This window comes from Equus quagga, unplaced genomic scaffold (genome assembly GCF_021613505.1).
Source record: "Equus quagga isolate Etosha38 unplaced genomic scaffold, UCLA_HA_Equagga_1.0 153_RagTag, whole genome shotgun sequence".
In the NCBI taxonomy this organism is placed as follows: domain Eukaryota; kingdom Metazoa; phylum Chordata; class Mammalia; order Perissodactyla; family Equidae; genus Equus; species Equus quagga.
Window position 1 is genome coordinate 1,160,650 of NW_025796915.1, and position 22,266 is coordinate 1,182,915.

Here is a 22,266-nt window from a genome sequence, read left to right on the forward strand (position 1 = left end):
CAGCAGTTTCATCTGTGTCTAAGATGAAATGAAATGATTGTGAAATTGTATCTCAAAGAGGTTAAATAACTTGCTCAGGGTTGCAATGCTTCTGAGTTACTCTGCTTAACGATTTTTACAGGAAATGAAGAATACTTTTGAAGATATTCTGAATGAACAAAAGGAATTTTCCAAACTGTGCCCCAGTTATTAAAATCTAACTGATTTTAGTTGGTCAGTTTGAGAAGACCAAGGTTAATAGCCATTAACCATGGAATTTAAATTGATGTGTCCAAGTCAAGAAAATAAATATTTAGGTCAGTTTCTATTCTGCTGCTGTTGTGTTAAGGAAGCCTGGCTCTTAAATTAGTGGAACTTGAACTAAAAATAATTAAGCCATTAATTATGGTTTAGGTTTTTTTTTTTTTTGCGGAAGATTAGCCCTGAACTAACATCTACTGCCAATCCTTCTCTTTTTTGCTGAGAAAGATTGGCCCTGAGCTAACATCCGTGCCCATCTTCTTCTACTTTATATGTGGGACACCTGCCACAGCATGGATTGACAAATGATGTGTAGGTCTGCACTTGGGATCTGAACCGGTGAACCCTGGGCTGCCAAAGCGGCACGTGTGAACTTCACCTCTGCGCCACCAGGCTGGCCCCCCATTAATTATTTTATTTTATTCTGTCTTCCTTTCAAAGAGATGGAAACCTTGATGACTGGTTCTACCCTGCCTCCCCTTTTTGCAGATGAAGATGGCTCCAAGGAGAGTAATGATCTGGCTACAACTGGGTAAGCAGCTGCTTTGGGACACTGGGCCTTTGCCTCGGCTTCCAGTCAAAGCTTCTGACAATGTATGAGGTGCTAAAGAGGCAGTTTTATATCATAAGAATAGAGGGTACGTTTGTTATGCTTTGCAAAGAGAGTGAGAGCCATTGTCAGCTGCTTCATAAACTACATTCAGCTGTCATTTGCAGTGCTATGGTTCTTGTTAACTAGAACAGCAATATGTAGGATCTAGCCAACATCAGTGACTCCCAGTTAAGAGAATTACACAGTCACCATTAGGGAAATACCTGCCACAGGGCTAGCTCTCAAAATCAAATGCATTTTCTGTTTAAATTGCCACAGATATTAAAATAATTTTTTCCCAAAGATCAGATTTTTTTTTAATTAGATTTTTTAAAATATAGTTCTTTATTCACGATGCCTAGGAGTTCTAGCTGACTTCTGTTCCTCCCCACCTCCCATCTCCTTTGTTTGATTTTTTTTGGACAAATGTATAAAGGAATGCAGAAAAGGACTAATAGCAATAGTCCCTCTTCCTTTGAAAATCTCTGTTCCACTTGAATTTTTATCTTTTCTAGATATTTAGAAGTTATTTGCCAAAGAAGAAGTGTATTCACTAAAGATCAAAATGCTAGCTAATCTCTAAGATGAATTATTTTAATATCTTTAGAGCTCTTTAAAAATAGACTACACTTTGTAATTCTGTTTCCTGCCCTCACATTCATTTCTTACCTCATTAACATCTGCCTCTATCCTTACTATTCAGATGAAACTGTCCTCCAGGACTTTTCCAAAGGCTGCCTAGTTGCTAAATCCAGTTCATTCAATAAAAATTTTCTGAGTGTCTACTCTGTGCCAGATGCTGTTCTAGGCACTAGATACTAAGCAGTGACCAAAACAGACAAAACTCCTAGCCCCTGTAGAGCTCAGATTCTACTGGGGAAGTCAGGCAATAAACAGGATAAATAATTAAAATACACACTACGTTGATTAGAACCATGGATTAAAAAATAAAGTACAGAAGAAAGATAGGAAGGGTTTGGGGTGCAGTTTTACATAAGATGGCCCAGAAAGGCTTTAATGAGAAAGTGATTTGAATAGACCTGAAGGAAGTACGGTGGCTAGCCTGCAGTTACTGGGGGAGATTATATTCTAGGAAGAAGGAGAAATAAGTGCAAAAGCAAGGAGGTAGGAGTCTTTCTACCTTTTAGAAATAGCCAGGTGGCCGGTGTGGCTGTAGCAGAATATATCCGGGCAAGGGGTAATCGAGGGCTGCATCAGTGCTTCTCAGACTTCAGTGTGCTTGGGAATGGCCTAGAAAACTTATTAAAATGCAGATTCTGAGTCAGAAAGTCTGAGTTAGGGCCAGAGGTTGTACATTTAATAAGCTCCCAGATGATGCCAGTGCTGCTGGTATGAAGCTCACTTTGAGCAGCAAGGGACTAGGTCTTGTAGGATCTTATAGGTCAGATCTATCTGACCTATATAGTTAAATAGTTGAACTATTACTCTGAGTAAGGTGGGAGAGCATTGGAGGATTTTGAGCAGAATGATATGATGTGACATTCTTTAATAGGATCTCTGTGACTGTTATATTGAGAATAGAGTGAAGGGAGCGGAGGCTGAAGCAAGGAGACGAGTTAGGCTCCTGAAGTAACTCAGGTGATGATAGCTAGAAGAACATCACTGGTGACTTTGACAAGAATATTTTTGGTAGAGTAGTAGGGGCAAAAACCTCATTGGAATGGATTTCAAAGATAATGGGAATGGGGGGTGGTGAGAAGTATAGAATTCTAGATTTATCTTGAAGGTAAACCGAACAGGATTTGTCTGAAAGACCAGAGGAGATAGGAGAAGGGAGAAAAAGAGGAGTCGAAGACAACTCCAAAGTTTTGGCCTAAAAGACTGAAGGAATGGAACTGCCATTAACTTAGATGGTGAAAACTAGGGAGAAGAGAGAATTTTAGGAGCTCAGTTGGAGATCTTTTTAAATATCGAAACAGAGATGTCAAATAAGCAGCTTGATATCAGGTTCTGAAGTCAGGAAAGTCTAGACTAGAAAGAGAAATGTGGGAGTCTTCCATATATAGCTAATATCTAAAGCCATGAGACCAGATGAGATCACCAAACAGGTAGCACTTTGTAGATGGAAAAGAGAAGAGATCTATCACCTGAGCTCTGAAATAGTCCAGCATTTAGAAGTCATGCAGATGAGGAAGAGTCAGCAAAGAAGACTAAAGGGAGTGGCTAAAAAGGTAGCAGAAAATCCAGAGGAGTTCAGGGCTCTGGAAACCAAGTATAAAAAGTATTTCAAGGGAGGAGAAGAGATCTGCTGTGTCAATACTTCTGGAAGATCAGGTAAGATAAGGGCTGAGAAATGACATTGAATTTAGCATGAGGTCATTGGTGACCTTGACAAGAGTTGTAAGCATATATCTCCTTTGGGTTGGGTTTAAGAGAGAATGAAAGGAGAGAAATTGAAGTCAGTAAGTATAAACAATTCTGTAAAGGAAAGGAGAAAAGGGAAGTGGGATCAAGAGAGTGTTTTTGTTTTAAGATAAAAGTAATAATGCCACATTTGTATGCTGATTAGGCAGATCCAGTAGAGAGAAAAGAATTGGTGATGCAGAGAGGGCCAAATTGCTGAAAACCTGTCTTTGAGTAGACTAAAGAGCATAGGATCCAGGGCACAAATGGAAGGGTTGTTGGCGTTAGCTAAGAGCTTGGACACTGCATTCATAGGAACAAAGAGCCTTTTTTTTTTTTCCAGTCTTTATCCAACTTGTCGTCTCTGAGCCATTTGATGCCCTGCTGATCCCTGTCCATTTCAGTCAGGGATTCATAGGATTGGTACACTTTTCCAAACCTGGTTCTCATATTTTACTGAAATAAGAATGTGCAAGAGTCAGTAACTTAAAAATTGGTGGCATGGTTGAAATGAGAATGACAGTGAAAGAACAAGTTGCCTGAGACATACAAAATGGAAAACAAAGCTGCCGAGATCAAACTGCATCTCTGATGGCACCGCTTTTCAGAGAACATGATTGGCATTGAGTTCGTAGCTTCTCTTAGCTATCCTGTTTCAAGAGACCTCAGAAATGTAGGAACCTCCTACTTAAAATCATCTATTATGTTTTCTAGAAAGGGCCAGAAAAGTATTATTTCTTTCATTTCCAGGACAGTCTGCATCTGCTTTCATTTATTTCTCAATCCACTGTAACATGGTTTTTGTTCCCATAATTCCACTAAAACTGTACTCCCTAAAATTGTCTGCAACCTTCAGGTCTTCAAATTTAGCAGATACTTTTTAGCCTATCTTATTTGACATCTGTAACTTTTTACTTGATTAATACCCCCTTCTTAAAAAAGTCTTCCTGCCTTGGCCTCTGACCAGTATTCTCTCCTAAATCTTTTAATAACTTCCTTAGTCTTTCCCAGCTCTTCTCACACTTGCTCCTAAACTGATATTGTTCCAACAGAGTTCTATCCTGACTTTTCTTCTCACTGTCTTTCTGGGGAATATCTAGCACTTCCCGTTATTTCCATGAGCTGATGCCTCTCAAATCTGTCTCATGCCTTTTCTTCACTTCTGTTCTCTCAGGGCATGTTTCCAGTCGTCTGTGGGACAGCTCCACTTAATTATGCCATGAGTGTTTCAAACTTACCGTTTTCTTGTCTGCCTGTCTTTCCTGCACACACGTACACACTCGCTGGCTCTCTCTCTCTCTCTCACTCTCCAGTTGTAACCTTGATTGATAGTACATAATCACCCAATCTGGAAACCTCAGAATTACCGTTGACTCTTCTTTTTGCTTCACTATTTATATTCAGTCATTAGTTCTCTCCATTCTCCCTCTGAAGTATCTCTTGGTGTTCTCTCCCCTATTCTCCATCCTGCCTGCCCTTATCTCTCACTTAGTCTATTGCAGTAACCTCCTGATAGGTTTCGCTTTTTCCTTCTATATCCTGTTCTTTCTGCCTTTAGTGATGGTGTTTAGGTGGTGAATGCCTATTCATCTTTCAAGACCTCCTAAATATTTCTTAACTTTCTTATCCTCTCTATCCATATAAAATTCATCATACCCTCTACTGAGCCTTTATGGCACATTTTACAAACCCCTATTTCTGTATTAATATTGCATTGTAATTATTTGCCTATAACCCTATGGAGTATACATTCTTCCAGAATGATGACTGACTATTACTCTCTTATTCCGTCTTCCTCTGCCTTCCTCTGTTCCCCCCCAAAAAAAGCCTCTCAAACTCCGTAGCACATGGTATTGCCTTTTCTTCCATTCCTTTATCCACCTGTGATAGAGTAAGTCAGTCTAAGAATCAGCCATCAATCTGTACCTTCTTGTGTCCACTTTTCAGAAGGATGAGATCTAGTTTGCTGACTCATCTGGAACAGAATGGTGAGAACAGAAAAGAAATATCTGTCTGATTTATTAACATTTATACCTGAACTTACTGAACTTAATATTGTTCTTAGATGATCTGGTTGTCAATAAATACTGTAATACAAAAAGGAATAGCCTATGGAATGTACCATAAGAGATATTTCTTACGCCTTTCACCAACTCTCTCTTCTGTGATGGGGGCAAACTGCCTTTACTACTGCCATTCCTACTCTCCTTTTTCATTAATAGTATTTTCCCTTTACATTGGAGATACATGATAGGTAGCATCTAAAAGTCAGACTCTGTTGCATGCTCAGAACTAAAATGTGAAGTCAGTATTGAAGGGAGACATAATTTGGGGGGAAAAGATTATAATTGTTTTTAATAGGTTTCTCCATGGAACTGACCTGGTTCAATCAAGTGCTGAAACCATTTTTTTAAATGCTGTATAACTGTTCTGGAGACATTGTTTATATTTACACAAATAAGATGGGAGAATTAATTCATGGACTGGCATGTGCTTTTGCTGGCAGTGGAATTTGTCTTGAACCGTAGTAAATAGGAGTTTTTGATCTGTCGATACTGAACTTTTATACTTCTGCCTATTCTTCAGGTTAAGTCACCCAGAGGTTCCATATAGTAGTGGAACCACATCATCCACCAACAATCCAGAATTTGTGGAGGATCTCTCCCAAGGTCAATTGCTTCAGAATGAGGCTTCAAATACAGCAGACGGCAATGAACCCAGGCATGAAGATGAGGTAAGCTGGAGTTATCTCCTCCTATTACTGGCCCCTGAAGCTTCTAAAGAAGCAGTCAGCAAGGGAGTTGATCAAGGTGTTCATCATCTAGCCTTACAGTCTGCATAATTTTCCATTTTATATTTCTTGTCTTACGTAGAACCATATTAATGGTTTTAATGACATAGAGACAGACTCTTTTTTCCCCCTGCCTAAGAAATTATACCTACATCATATTAGATGCTCAGCAAATGCTTGTTGAAAGAGCAACTGATTTAAGTAATTAAGAAATTAATGAGAAGGCCAAATGCCCTTGTTCAAGGCCACACACTGCTCACCAAGCCCTGCAGCATGGAGTCATATGTGCCCAAAGGATTCACACCATTTACCACGTTCACTCTCCCATACAGAGTATCTTTCTCTAATTCCCACATAGATTCCATATGGCCCTGGGCAATCACACCCTTGTTGGACTTTCAGCATTCCTCACAAATGAGTAATTACTTGTCTGTGTTTTAAGGTACTCTTTTTTTAGCCATAAGAATACCACCATTGATTTTTGCCTTTTTTCTTATTTTAAAAGAGCTTATTTTTTTCATGTTGACCTTAAAGATCATGGTAAATGCTTAAAGCTTCTTAAACATCTTAAAATCCGTAGTAACTATAGTTTTGCTGGGTTTACAAAACAAAAACAGAAAAAACACTGACACCAAATACACCATTTGCCCAATGGTGAATTATTGCACCATTTTATATATATTTGGAAGAGTGCAGTACTGTAATTCATATTTAGATATTTTTGTCCCATTTTACTTATCTTTCTCTTCCCTGAAATAAGAATTCTTATGTCCATAATCCCATTTACAATCACAACAAAAAGAATAAAATACCTAGGAATAAATTTAACCAAGGAGGTGAAAGACCCATACACTGAAAACTATAAAACAATATTGAAAAAGACATAAAGAAATGGAAGGATATTCCATGTTCATGGATTGAAAAAATAAACATAGTTAAAATCTCCATGTTACCTAAAGCAATCTACAGATTCTATGCAAGTACTAATCAGAATCCCAATGACATTCTTCACAGAAATAGAATCCTAAAATTTATATGGAACAACAAAAGACCCCAAATAGCTAAAGCAATTCTGAGGAAAAAGACAAAGCTGGCGGTATCACACTTCCTGAATTCAAAATACTACAAAGCTATAGTAATCAAAACAGCATGGTACTGGCAGAAAAACAGACCCACAGATCTGTGTGGGAGAATTGAAAGCCCAGAAATAAAACCACACACCTATGGACAGCTAATCTTCAACAAAGGAGCCAAGAACATGAGGAAAACTCGACAGCCACATGCAAAAGAATTAAAGTAGACCATTATCTTACAGCATACACAGAAATTAATTGAAAGTTGATTAAAGACTTGAATGTAAAACTTGAAACCATAAAACTCTTAAAAGAAATATGGGCACTACACTCTTTGACATCAGTCTTAGCAGTATCTTTTCAAATACCATACCTAGGCAGGCAAGGGAGACAAAAGGAAAAATACACAAATGGGAGGGACTACATCAGACTAAACATGTTCTGCACTGCAAAGGAAACCATGAGCAAAATGAAAAGACAACCCACCGACCAGGAGAAGATATTTGCAAAGCGTATATCCAACAAGGGGTTAATTTCTAAAATATATAAAGAAGTCATACAACAATGACAAAAAAAATGAACAACCCAATCAAAAAATGGACAGATGATACGAACAGACATTTTTCCAAAGAAGATATACAGATAGCCAATCGGCATATGAAAAGATGTTTAACATCACTAATTATTAGGGAAATGCAAATCAAAACCACTATGAGATATCACCTCATACTGATCAGAATGGCTATAATTAACAAGACAAGAAATGACAAGTATTGGAGAGGATGTGGAGAAAAGGGAACCCTCATACACTGCTGATGGGAATACAAACTGATGCCCCACTATGAAAAACAGTATGGAAATGTCCCAAAAAATTAAAAATGGAAATACAATATGATCCAGTTATTCCACTACTATTTATCCAAAAAACATGAAATCAGTAATTCAAAAAGATATATGCACCCCCTATGTTCATTGCAGCATTATTCACTATACCCAAGACATGGAAGCACCCCAGGTGCTCTTCAACAGATGAATGGATAAAGAAGATGTGGTATATATGTAGAATAGAACACTACTTGGCCATAAAAAAGACAAAACTGTGCCATTTGCAACAACATGGATGGACCTTGAGGATATGATGATGAGCAAAATAAGACAGAGAAAGACAAATGCCATATGATTTCACTCATGTGTGGAAGATAAACAAGCACATAGATGAAGAGAACAGATTTGTGGTCACTGGAGGAGGAGGGGGTGGGAGGGGCGAAAGGGGTAAAGAGGCACGTATGTATGGTGACAGATAAAAACACCACGCAGCCTGGGGCTGGCCCAGTGGTGGAATAGTTAAGTTTGCACACTCTGCTTCGCTGGCCTGGGGTTCACAGCTTCAGATCCCAGGCGCAGACCTAGCACTGCTCTTCAAGCCACGCTGTGGCAGCATCCCACGTAAAATAGAGGAAGATTGGCACAGATGTTAGCTCAGTGACAATCTTCCTCAAGCCAAAAGAGGAAGATTGGCAACAGATGTTAGCTCAGAGCCAATCTTCCTCAAAAAAAAATCTCAAAAAACACCATGCAGTCTATACAGAAACTGAAATATAGTGATATATACCTGAAATTTACACAACATTGTAAGCCAATATGACCTCAATAAAAGAATTTTTAAAAATTAACTGATACGAGGCTGGCCTGGTGGCGCAGCGGTTAAGTTCACATGTTCCGCTTCTCTGCGGCCAGGGGTTCGCCAGTTCAGATCCCACCTGCGGACATGGCACCGCTTGGCAAAAGCCATGCTGTGGTAGGCGTCCCATGTATAAAGCAGAGGAAGATGGGCATGAATGTTAGCTCAGGGCCAGTCTCGCTCAGCAAAAAGAGGAGGATTAGCAGTAGTTAGCTCAGGGCTAATCTTCCTCAAAGAAAAAAAAATTTAACTGGTAGACTATATGAATTTGTAAAATTATGAAACAGAAATGAACATACCTTGTATCTCATTTATTTAAAAAGATAAAGAAAAGGGCTATGGGAAAACATCAATGGTACTTCAGTCCTTTTTTAAAACTTTTTTAGAGGTGTGTTAACCTTTTGATTTAACAATAACGTATAAAGCCCTCTGACTTTATAAAATAAACATCTTAAGGAACAAATCATCAAGCCAAAGAACTAGTCTCCATTTTGGATATATTATACTTGCTGAAATTTTTCTAAGACTTTAGATATTAATTTAAGAATCTTTGGGACTGACCCCATGGCTGAGTGGTTAAATTCGCGCGCTCCACTTTGGCGGCCCAGGGTTTCGCCAGTTCGAATCCTGGGTCTGGACATGGCACCGCTCATCAAGCCATGCTGAAGTGGCGTCCCACATGCCACAAGTAGAAGGACCACAACTAAAAATACTCAACTATGTACCAGGGGGTTTTGGGAAAAAAAGGAAAAATAAAATCTTTTAAAAAAATTAAAATTAAAAAAAAAAGAATCTGTATGCTATCTGGTATGGGATACGAACTGGTCTTTGGATGATATCAGTGAGAAACACTCTTCGTGAATGATGTTTAATCCCTGTACTACAACTTGCCTCTTTGTTGGCCCAGTGCACATGACAACGTCTTGTTCTGATCTACTGTGACAATGTCTGCTTCTCTGGCACAGTGTTGTGCTGATTTCTCAATTAGAATATTCCTCTGTTGGGAGTCAGGACTTGTTAAGTGCATATGAAAGCCAAAGCACGTGTGATCATGACTCCCCTTATTCTCATCAATTGAGATTAGTGCTAAAATAGCCCCTTAGTCCAACAGTTTGTAGTGAGGTGCATAAAGGAGTCTGCAAGCGAACCATCTGGAAACTGCATTGCAGTCATTTGTACCTATGAAAGATTTGGAGAGCTTTGAATATCCAGGTCCTTAATGGTAGAAAAATACAACTGTTACCCTGTTTTGTTTGTTGGTGTTTATTGTTGTTCTTATGTTATTTGGGGTATTTTTGTTGTTGTTGTAATTTGGTTTTTGGTTTTTCATTTTGTCTTGTTTTGTAGCAAAGAAGTAAACGAGGAGGTTGGTCCAAAGGACGAAAGAGGAAGAAACCTCTTCGAGATAGCAATGCACCCAAATCCCCCCTTACAGGATATGTTCGCTTCATGAATGAGCGTCGAGAACAGCTCCGAGCAAAGAGACCGGAAGTCCCATTTCCAGAAATCACGAGGATGTTAGGCAATGAATGGAGTAAACTGCCTCCTGAGGAAAAACAGGTAATTGTTCCTCTTCCTGATTCTTTGCTTGGTTTTGATTATATCTTTACAATAACTTTTGTTAGAAAAGCAAAGAGGATGGACCAGTTGATTCTTCAATTTTGTCACGGTGCTTAGGAGACCAGAATAGTAGGGTCCTTCGTAGCTCTTTTCTGTAGCACAGTTTTTTATACTCTTTCAGGGTCTGCTTATAGGGGTCTGAGCAGGAGATATTCTAGAACCCACCTCAACCAAAGCAGTTCCACTTGTGTTTATTTGCTGAGAGTTCACATTAGATTTTTGTAAAAAGTGGTTCAATATGAAGAAAGTAAGAAATCCATCAACATAATTTATTCGAGTTAAATGAGAGTCATGAGTTAAATGAGAAAAGGTCATTTGATAAAATTCTGCTGTTTACATAAAATTTTTGTTTAAGAAAAAGATTTTACTGCTTCAATAAATTTTTTTAACTAGAATTCTGGCAAATGTAACCTGCTATGGAAAATAAAGCAAGAACTACTTGAATCCTTTCTCCTCTAAGACAAAAACTAACCCTGTTGCCAAACTGTAACAAATCCATTTGTTAGAGAGATTTGAGAGGAATTAAGGACAAGATAGCCGTGAACTGGTTGAAATGCCACAAAAGTGGAGTGATGGTGATGATTGTGGGAGTAGCTTTGGGTTAAAAGTTACCAGCATTCTCAGCATCTGAAAGATTTCTTTTATGTCTTATACTCTTTTATGACTTATACTCTTTAAAAAGTATACCAAACAGACTAAAACCAAAAATACTCTCAGGAATTCACTGAATTCAAAAAATTTCAAAGAGATCAGATTAAGTTGCAACTTGAAGCTCTGTGTTTGTGGTAGCAAACTAATCAAAAGCAATGCATATCATCCATTGTTTTAGCTCTGATGTATGAAGGGATTGTGAGCTACACATACTATACTAGTTACTCTTTTCTTTTTAATTTTTTTATTTCAAAATTAATACATGCTCATTGTTTAAAATTTTTTCACACAATACAGAAGTGTATAAGGAAAAAACAAAATTAATAGTAGTTATCTCCAGGGATAACCACCATTAAATGTAGGTAGGACAAGGGTTTGTATGTCTGTTTTTGTTTTTTTGACCTTTTATTTGAAAATAATTTCAAATGTACAGGAAGTTATAAACATAGAATTGTACAAAGAATACCCAAATACCCTTTACCTAGGCTCACCTATTATTAACACATTTTATCCCATTTCTCTGTTTGCATGCGTGCTCATACTCTCTTGCACAAGCTCACTCATTCACTCTTTCTCTCCCTCTGTCTCTCTCTCTCCCTCTCTCCTTCTCCCCCTCCCCCTCCCTCTCGCGTGCTCCCGCACGCACAGTTTTTTTCTGAATGATATAAGAGTAAGTTACATCATGGCTCTTTAGCCCTAAATATTTCAGTGTGTATTTCATAAGCATAGACGTATTCTCTTACATAACCACAGTATACTCTTATCAACTTTATAATTTTGTATTAACACAATACTTTTGTCTAACCTACCATCCACATGCCAGTTTTGTCTGTTGACCTAATATCATTCCTCCATTGCATCTTTCCCCTGCAGTTCAGATTCCAGTCCAGGGTCAGGTTTTGTGTTTAGTAGTCAAGTCTCTAGATTCCTTTAATCTGGGATATTTTCACAGCCTTTCTTTGTCTTTTATAACGTTTATATTTTTTAAGAATAAATCTGTCCTTCTTCCTCCCCCTCCTTTTTGTTTACTTTTAACAGAACATTCCTCATTTTGTGTTTGTCTGATGTTACCTTGTGGTTAGATTGAGGTTATGCATTCTCGGTCAGAATACTGCATAGGTGGTAGTGTGTCCTTCTCAGGGTATCACATATGCAGGCACACAATATCCTTTTATTCCTCGTTGGTAATGTTAATTTTGCTCACTTGATAAAATTTTTTTCTTCTCCCTTATAATTAATAAACAGTCTATGGAGAGACATTTTAAGAACATAAAAATAGTCTGTTCTGTATCAAAATTTCCCCCTAGATTTAGCATTCATTGATGACTTTTCCCTATCTGATCTTTGCAGTAGTGGTTGCAAAATGATTTTCCAACTCTAGCACTCCCTCCACATTTACCAGTCAGCCCTCAACATTCAAGAGCCCTCCTCCTCTCTTCTTTTATATATTTATTTATATATTTGTTAGTTATTTATTATTGGTATAGGCATATGAATTTCTTTTCTTCCCTATGGTTTGTAATTTATTACTATACTTAAGTATTTTGGTACTTAAATTGTCACAGATTTGGCCAATTGGGTGACCCCTACATCTGGCTCTTGTGTGGGACAAGGTTTTTAACATAATTTCTGACTCTAGTTTGTGTTCATTTAGAAGCAGTATTTTTATACTTTATTTCTTAAACCTCATTGATGAATGAAAAAGATGAGACATTAAACAGAATTATCCTGGTAGATCAGTGAACTTTGTTTAATTAATAACACAAATCGTGTAGATATGGGCTCTCTCATAGTAGTCCATTTTATGTCCATAGGATGAGGTCATTCTTTTTTATGTTTTTTGTGCCTTCCCAGCTTTTAGCGTTCCATTCTTCTGGGTCTTAAAAGGCCAATTGATGTATGAGATCATTCCCTCAGAACAGGTTGGGGATAGAGAGACAGAAAGAAAGAAAGTGTTTCCCTTGAGAAGACTAAATGTCCCTATGTGGTGTTCAGTCCTCTTGAGGACTCTAGTGGCCATGTGGAGTTCTGTCTATAGGATTAGAGGAATGACTATAATCATCTTCTTGTGAATTTTTTATGAGAAAGATCTCAATAGAATTTGGTCTCCATTAAGTTAGAAAAGGGAATAAAAAGTCAGACTCACCCATTTCTTTTTTAATTGAAAGATTATATTTTATTCAGTTCACGACTTTTTTTAATTCTCCCTTAAAAGCTTATTCCCCATGTTTTATTCCCCATAAAACTTTTCTTTCCTCTGTTTTCTTCACATAGGTCATTGATATTTTACCTAAATAAGATCTATTTCTTGCAAATAATTCCAGATTTCTTTCCTAGCGCTACCTTGATGAAGCAGACCGAGATAAGGAGCGCTACATGAAGGAACTGGAGCAGTATCAGAAGACCGAGGCCTACAAGGTCTTCAGTAGGAAAACCCAGGACCGGCAGAAAGGGAAATCTCACCGGCAAGGTATCAGAACCAGAAACCAACGTATTTGTAGTTTCTTTTGCTTGATGGAGTGTGACAAACCCTATTAGAATAATAAATATAAAAGATATGTTTCTATCATTTCTCTCTTATACTACATTCACTTACCAAACATCATTTTGGAATTTATTAAAATCACATTACTGTCATTTAGAAATTTCCGTTGGGTTTCCATATCTAGTGTCAACAATTTGGTTTGTGCTCCAAGACCCCTTTTATTTATCTCTGCTTTTTTTCTAATTTCCGCTTTCGGCATTTCTCTGCCTCAAAACTAGTCTGTCTACTAAACTACATAACTGCCTTGTTTTCACACCTCAAAGCCTTTCACGTGCCATTTCTCCCAGCCTCCAGTGATCATCCTTTTCATTCATTCACTCATGTATGCATGCATTCAAAACATATGTATTGAGCACCTCCTATTAATATCAGGCTCTCACCTAGGCATTAAGGATGCAATGGTGAACCAGACAGACAAGATCCCAGTCTTCATAAATCTTTTGTTCTCCATTAAAATTGTTCATCACACCCTTAAAAGTGTTGCTTCAAGTTCCTCTTCTTCAGGAAGCACTGGCAAAGAAGCCCCACCCCCAGTAGTCTATCGTTTCTTAGCTGTTACATCTTCTCCACACTTTGGCATCTTGCTTGCTAAACTATAATGTTGCACAAACTGCCTTTGGCATATGTTTCCTGTCTACCTTCCCACCCTGTTCTCCTCAAAGGTAAGAACTGTGTCTGCTGTTTCTCTGGTATCTAATTGTGTAATGTATAAGTATGAGGTTCCCTTTCTTTTGTTAACTGATTCGTTAATGAAACCATGAAAGAAAATATGATATGCTGTGAGAGAGCCTACATGTACCAGCAGTTTTTGTAGTTTGGCACAGCCAGTTGCTTGGGTTTTATTATTGTTTTGTTTTTCATCTTAATGTTCTCTTATTCTTTCATATTTTTAGATGCAGCTAGACAGGCCACTCATGATCATGAGGTAATTAGTTTTCTTTGTACATATATATATTTATAATAATGTTGTTGTTTGAAATGCCAGGGACTTTTTTTTAAATGAATGACAGAGTATTTCCTCTCCCATAATTCAGATTGGGTGAGTTGCTTTAGCTCGGGGATTCTTAGCATATGGCAGACACTTATGTCATGAGTCTGTCCTTGAATTACAGCCCCTAACTCCAGTCCTTTCCTGTGGTCTCAGAATTTTATTGGCTTTAAATGGAGAAGATGGCTGGAATTCAGAGTCAGGTATAGAAATGAGGACCAGCTGAAAGTTATAACTTGACCATCGTTATCATCATCAAATACCTTACTCTGACTCTCAAAAAGTTATTTAGGGAATCCAGCATTTGGATAAAAGGAACTATTCAGCTGCAGTATTGACAGAGCACAGGTGACAATATCTTGGTTCCTATACCTCCTTTCCTCACTGGCCCGTATTTCTTTACTGGCCTTTTCCCTTCTGTTTGGTTCAGCCTCATCGATAGGATTTAGGCCTATGTTCCTGTGTGTGTGTGTGTGTGTGTGTGTGTGTAGCATTTAGGCCTGTGTGTGTTGGCTATGCTGCCTAGAGAACTTTAAATATGTATGTAGCCTATGGTTGAAAGAAAATAAAATTTGTGGTAATTTGGTGCTTTAAAATGTTCGTTGACTCCTCCTTGCTTACCAGATCACATTGAAACTGATCAGAGTCTTCTGTAGTTCCGTCTCAACTTCCCTTACCAAATACCTTAACTCTCATGTCTCCCATGTATTTCTTACATACTAAAAAACCTTTACTGTTCACTGTCCTCCAGGGGCCCCATCCTTCTCTGCCTCGTGCCTGTGCTCATGTTCTTCCTTTCACAAGAATACTTTCCCCCACTCATTTTTTCCATCTCCCCGTCATCCCATTCTGCCTTTCAAAATTCTAGTCATCCTTCAAACCCTATTTCAAGTTCTGTTTCCTCCTTCAAGCTTTTCCTGTTTCCTTCAACTTCCTTTAACCCTCACAGCTCTCTATATTTCTCTTATGCACTTAGCTGATCTGGCCTGGTGTTGAGATTATTCAAGTGCTTCTGTTATTCATAATCCTGTATTCTAATTTCTTTGAAGGCATGCATGATCTAGTTTTCATCTTGTACCCAACCCCATAACACCTAGCATGACACCTGTGCATTGAGGAGGTTTTCCATAAATACTTATTTATTTTTATACAAAAACCTGTTTGTTGAAATAACAATGTAAATTTACACAGAAAGAATTTTCTGATGTATTCTTTTACAGGTATTTGGCTTATTACTAAATCAAGGAAATCATTTCTTCAAAACAATAACTTATTTATCTTGGGATTGTTACCTAATTTGGTATTGGTGACCTTTAAAACATAGAGAAAATGTTTAGATTCACAAGTCAAATAGATTTATAACCATCCATGAATTATAAAGTGAGAAGCATAGTAAATATTAACATTTTATTCTTCATATAAATCTTATATAAATGTAGTTATATATGACATCTCTGTGTTCTAACTAGGGTGAAATGTTATGAAAATATTTTTTTGCTTGAGTAATTGTACATGTAGCTTATATTTTAAATCATAATTGAATTGTGTTGCAAGCTTTCCATATTGCCAGATGCTTGTATAATTACTTATTCCTTCCTTTCTCTGTGTGCCCACCCACCAATATCATGAAATTTCTGTACTTCTTTTTTTCCCTATTAAGCATCCTTTATAGTTTCTCAATGTTTAATGGTCACAAAAGAGAATTTGGACAATAATCTAAAACATTAGCTCTCACATTTTCTAGTTAATGACTGACTGTTTCCATCACTATGAATTTGCTAGCCAAACCATATGTGGCATTTTTTTCTTCAATAAAGTTGATAGTTGCAGTCAGAAAAGATTTAGTAGATTTAATCAGTCATAGAAGCTGCTGCTAATGATTTGAGAAATGAAGCTTTTTATTAAAATACATTATTTAGTATGATATGAATTTCTGTTATTTATGAAAATGAATAAGTCTGTGTGATTTCCCTGTTTCAGGATTAGAGAGATGTTAAACCAAACAACAAAAAAAGGAGAGAGTAGGTGGAGAGCCAGCAGTAGGTTCTCACATGTGTATACAGTAGGTTCTATAAATCTGAGCTGTATGCACGCATCAGGATAAAGCTCTCTTAGTAAGGTTATTGACCCAATTAATGTCCCTCACTTTATCAGTTTTTATTTTTCATCAAGTAATATCTTTCCTAAACTAGGTAATTTCTAAGCAATTATAATAAAAAAGAATTGGTTTGTCAGTTTTTAAACATAGTTACACAGTGATTTCCTTACATATAACTTATGTAAGGAAATAAATATATATATAAAACATATAAGAAGGACTATTAGTGAAAAACAGCCACAGAAGACCCCATGGAAAACAAGAACTAAATCAGGCCTTAAAGACGACCCAGGGTTTGTGGGGGGCTCCTCAGGGTGGGTAAAATGGCTTCAGCAGACTTATAAGTAAGTTAATAAAAGAGAAAGTATCTTGCAAAGTACCTGAAACATCATGGATTCTAAATACGGTATGCTTGGTTCCCTTTACTTGTTCTATTAGGAGTAAAATGACAAGTGTAATAGAATAATCTTCAAACTCACTTCAAAAATACTAAGACCTCAGAAATCCTCTCAACCAACCCCCCTCATTTTGCTAGTGAGGAAAGTGACATGACTAAGACAGGAAAGAACTTCTCCAGCATCACTTACTGAGTTAGAGGCAGAAGTGTGACTGAAACTCAGGCCTCTGTGTCCCAGTCTAGCCTTCTCTGCAGCACATGCCACACTGTATAGAATGAACTAAAAACAGTGTTGAAAGTTAAAAGGGGCCTGGTTGCCTGAGATATCAGCAAAATTTGTTGCCAGTTAAGACAGAAATGATTTGGTTTGTGTATAGTAAAGAAAACTACTGTATTTCTGAATGGAATTTGGATTCCTAAGACATTGTTACCTATTATATTCCTAAAAGGAATTTGGATTCCTAAGACAGTAAGGCAGATAGTGGAGAGTGCGTATTAGAGCTAAAGAAATGCTAACCTGAAATCATTCAAGCCATTCTGCATAGCAGTGGGGCACTTCAGCCTGGTACACAGCATTAAGAGCATTCCCTAAAGTAAAGGGCACTTGAGAGAAGCATATCTCACTCTATGAAATTCTGGCCCTGAGCCTAAATCACAGGGAAATAGATTTGGTTCAAAAGGGCTTGTGTTCTCTTACCCTCCGCTCAATATATAGAATGAAAAATCAAAGTGAAGAGTATTCTTGCTCCTCTCAATTCAAAAGCCAGCCCACTAGACCCAGCTGCTAGTGTTACTCTCAAGAAAGTGTCTACATTTCATGTGAGGACTAAGATAGAAACAATAATTTTGTTTCTCCTTTAATTTATGAGAAATAACAAAATGATACTCAGCCTGAAAAAATTAGACCCTTTCAATGAAGAGGTAATGAAATCCTTCTAATTTTAATCCCTCAAGCAATCCTTGGAGCAGTTTAAGTATACACAAGCCCCCAGGAGGATCCTCTCCATGCTTAGTAATGTACTCAGTAATGGAAGAGTGCTGATGGTTTTTGTTACCACTGTTCCGTTAAGTAGAATTTCTCTATTGCCTTCCAGAGACTGAACAGTTTCATTTAATTGCTTTGGTATTTGTTATTTTGCACTCTAAGAATCCGTCCCAAGGGGCAGTGTGTTAATGCACCTACATGGTGCTGTCCTCTACCCTTATGTAGTTAGCTTGGTTTGGATTGCTCAGGCAAAGAAGAGAAGAGAATTACGTGTCTGAGGAGAATCAAGGCCTTGGAGAGAACTCTTGGTACCTTGGTAATGGGAGCCAAGCATCCTTACCTTCTCATCTAACTGGCAGATATTTAGACCTATGATTAGGTAACTGATCTCATGTAAGCCTGTGAAGTTAAGTAGGAGACTGGACAAGGTAAGATGACAAAGTCCTAAGACTTTATCCTAAGTCATTTGTGGACTTATGCTTCTATCCGTGATGCCTTGTACATGTTGGAATTGTGTGTAATAAGTTTTTTGTTTTCCTATAGCAACCTAGTAAGAAAGTTAAAGCACATGGTAAGCCAGCAAAGTCAAGAGAAAGCCACTGTAAAATATGTCTAAAATCTCTTCTAGAACAGCCTTTCTTGCCCATTCATTACTGCTTTTCAAACCCACTAGGAACTGGCTTGAGATAGAGCTCTGCATGTTGAAATTGGGGCTTCCAATGATAATTGTGTTGTTTATTTTTTAGTTGTTTTGGGAAACTTTGCTTACTTTCCTTAAAGGGTAAAAGATAGGTAAAAATTAAGTGCTCTGAAAGTTTCCTCAGGTAAATACAGTTTTTCAGCGTTCCATCTTAAATGTCTTCTTGATCAGCTGTGATTGGCAGGCAGTTCACACAGCCCAGCCTCCTTGCAAGGCAGGCACCAATATGAAAACAGGAGCTTGGTTGTCAGTGTTCCTTCATAGGCTGTTAAGTGCTTTGCTTCTCTACTGGACACCAAATCATATGTGTATTCAAAGATAAAAGACTAGTGGTGGCAAGAGTAGGAAAGATACATTCCATCTCTGGCTTTAAACATGTTTTTATGGGAATGATTTCCAGATTTTTTTTTCCTACTGTTCTTTATGTTATAAAAGTTTTGGAATCTTCAGATTTCGCTAGTGATTTCCCACTGTTCTCTTTAGCATCTTATATGATGCGAGATTTTAAACACTGTGCCAAGACACTTATAATTTATATTCATAGTACTTTCAACTTCAAATTCATTGTATAAATGGCAGCTAATGCATCTTGAAATGTTGACTTTATTCTTAAGGATCATTGTAATATATTTTGCAGTAGTTATATGAGACTTTTATTTTTAATGGCTTATTGGTGAATTAATGTTAGGCTTTGTTATTATTTTCTATCTCACATAATCCTTGGCTTTTTCATTTTTAGAACCTAGTTATTTCTGACTTCCTGATTTTGTTTGTTTTTCCTGTATCTGAAGTCTAAAAGATTCGCAATTATAGGCTGTCCCTTGTAAATAAGTAAGGTAGAAGTACCAGTGGAATACCATATTATTGCTCATGGCTGGCAGCTCTCTGTATAAAATTCTCATTGTCTGCCTTGCAAATTTAGATTGCATAGTCCTATCTCAGAGAACATTTTATATGCGTAATCAACAGAAGCAACTGAAAAAACACCTAGAAATTCCCTTTCTCTAGTCCTACCTCAACCACTTTCACAACTGTATACTGTTGGCTATTTGAAGCACAGAGCTAAGAAATGGCTTCCAAATTCTCCATTAGGGAAATTTATGTAGGTTTGTTTTCAGGTCTAATTGCACAGCAATTGTACACCTGAGAGAACTGAATACTTAACCTGCTTGAGCTCTGTGAAAGTTCAATTCCAATAAAAAGGTGAATACAAAGCCTCACCTGCACTGATTCCTGCTCACCCCACTCTTTAAGTGCCTATTTTGCCTTCAGGCACTACTATTTAATTTAGCTTCTGTTTAAGAATTAACTGTTTTGTTACTCTTAATTCACAGAAAGAAACAGAGGTAAAGGAACGGTCTGTTTTTGACATCCCTATATTTACAGAGGAATTCCTGAACCACAGCAAAGGTGAATACCAAAGTATCATTTTGTGTTCCTAAGGTCTGTGACAGGGGATTTCATTCTCAGGAGGAATTCATTCCTCAAAAGCAATGGTAGTGATATTCCAGACCCTAGGACTGGTCTGGAAGAAGAGAACTGCTTCTATTTCACTCTCTAATAAATGTGGCCGCTCGAAGACCAGTGAAGGAAAGCTAGGCCAGTGTTGTCAAGGCTGCTTTAGTTCGTGGGTCAAAGGAAGTAGGTGTACATCACTAACTCAGCTGCTTTCAAACTCTTAGCCTGGAACCCTTTGTATAAATGAAAGCTTACCTGGGCATCCAAAATATAAAATCAGTAAGAACAAAGCTGACCCCATGGCAGTCAACATGAGGACCCACACCTGTTCTTGCTCCATCTCCCAGGATCCTCCTGTGAAACCCTTCAGGCTTCTCATTGCCCAGTTTTAAAAAACCAAACAAACAAACAGAAATACTAGGGATTGAGGTGTTCCTTGCAATCTTAAGTATAGAATATGACCAGCTTTAAGAATTAAAATAGCTCTAGAGAGGCAGGCATTTTATTGCTGAAATTGCTATCTAGAAGGCCATAATGAGAAGTGGGAGATGAGGTAGGGTAGCTAATTAGAAGCAGCTAAGCAGAACTTCCTTGTAAGAGTCACTGGGACTCCTCAAAGATTCCTGGTGCTACATGTGTTCTGTGGGGGGTGTGTCCTCAGCTCGGGAGGCAGAGCTCCGCCAGCTTCGAAAATCCAACATGGAGTTTGAGGAGAGGAATGCCGCCCTGCAAAAGCATGTGGAGAGCATGCGCACAGCAGTGGAGAAGCTGGAGGTAGATGTGATCCAGGAGCGGAGCCGCAACACGGTCTTACAGCAGCACCTGGAGACCCTGCGGCAGGTGTTGACCAGCAGCTTTGCCAGCATGCCCTTGCCTGGTAATGTCATCCCAACCTGAGCACTTGAGTGGTGGGGTCACAGGGTTGGGTGCTGTTTATGTTGCTACTGGTGTGGTGAGGCTAAAGTCTCCCCCCAAGAGGATAATCAGTAAAATAAGGGTTTTTTCCTCAGAGTTTTCTGTGGGTCATGTATTAGAATCTCAGTACTGGCTAAAATCATCCAAAATTTCAGGCTTTCTGGTCATTTAAATTGTCCCTAATTATATTTTAATATAATCTCCTTTCCTTTCTATTAAGCTTAATTTGATATTCAGAACAATGGAAATAGTAATAAATCTTGAGTAGAGCACTTTTCTTATGTATACTTGCTTTCTTTATAATTTTGTTTTAATGGAAAGGAAGAGGAAAATGAACACTAGTATTTCTTATATACTCTTTCATGTTGAGGATAGTCGCAGCAGAAAGCTGGGAGAATCTCTAACCTTTTGTTGTATGTGGCCACTCCTGTATGCTATACGGCAGTTGTAACCCATATGTTTATTCAGAGTATGTGGATAAATTTCATTTATTTGAGGTTTGAAAGTCTCCTCTGAAATTAAAATCTTGTCTGTGGAGCAGACCATGTTAGATTCACATTTCTTTTGTTGTGGATTCACTAAACTGTGTTAGGGTTGAACTGAACGGAGAGGATTTTCTTACTCTCTCTTCTTATCTCACTTCAGGAAGTGGAGAGACACCTACAGTGGACACCATTGACTCATATATGAACAGACTGCACAGTATTATATTAGCTAACCCCCAAGACAATGAAAACTTCATAGCTACAGTTCGAGAAGTTGTGAACAGGCTTGATCGTTAGGGACTGGTGAGTGTTCACTGATATGACACTTACATGCCAGCATGTCATCAAAAATAAGATGGCATTAAACTTTATCAGTACTACTAAAACCCTGGAGTTACACCGAATAAATGAGTCGGAGACTTAAGATTTCTGTTGCATGGTTGCTAAATGTAGTAAATAATGTTAAAAAACAGAATGAAGACAGTTTCTTCTCATGCATGCCTTAGCATGGTTTAATGGAAAGAACATGTTTTTGCCCTGATTAAATAGATTAAAAAATAAACTCTTGATAAGCAAAAAAGAGAAAATAACCTTTTTAAAAATATATTCAACAAATGACTAGTATGTGTTACATCCGTTTAGAGGAGAAAAACATACATTTTCAGAAGAGATCAGCCCATGTA

At 37.8% G+C, this 22,266-nt stretch overlaps 1 protein-coding gene across 2 annotated transcripts in view; it reads left to right on the plus strand.

Annotated features, from left to right (window-relative positions):
• The window catches only part of LOC124233097 (high mobility group protein 20A), a 76,128-nt gene that overhangs the window by 48,187 nt on the left and 5,675 nt on the right, over positions 1-22,266 (plus strand). Inside the window, exons 2-9 of one of the 2 annotated variants that reach the window (XM_046650208.1) lie at positions 682-772; positions 5,783-5,930; positions 10,089-10,301; positions 13,350-13,482; positions 14,451-14,482; positions 20,060-20,135; positions 20,845-21,060; positions 21,744-21,886. In XM_046650208.1, the coding sequence (XP_046506164.1) occupies positions 684-772; positions 5,783-5,930; positions 10,089-10,301; positions 13,350-13,482; positions 14,451-14,482; positions 20,060-20,135; positions 20,845-21,060; positions 21,744-21,880 (1,044 nt within the window). In that variant the 5' untranslated portion in view covers positions 682-683 and the 3' untranslated portion in view covers positions 21,881-21,886. The remainder of the gene's footprint in view (positions 1-681; positions 773-5,782; positions 5,931-10,088; positions 10,302-13,349; positions 13,483-14,450; positions 14,483-20,059; positions 20,136-20,844; positions 21,061-21,743; positions 21,887-22,266) is intronic. The other variant, XM_046650209.1, reaches the window with a different exon arrangement.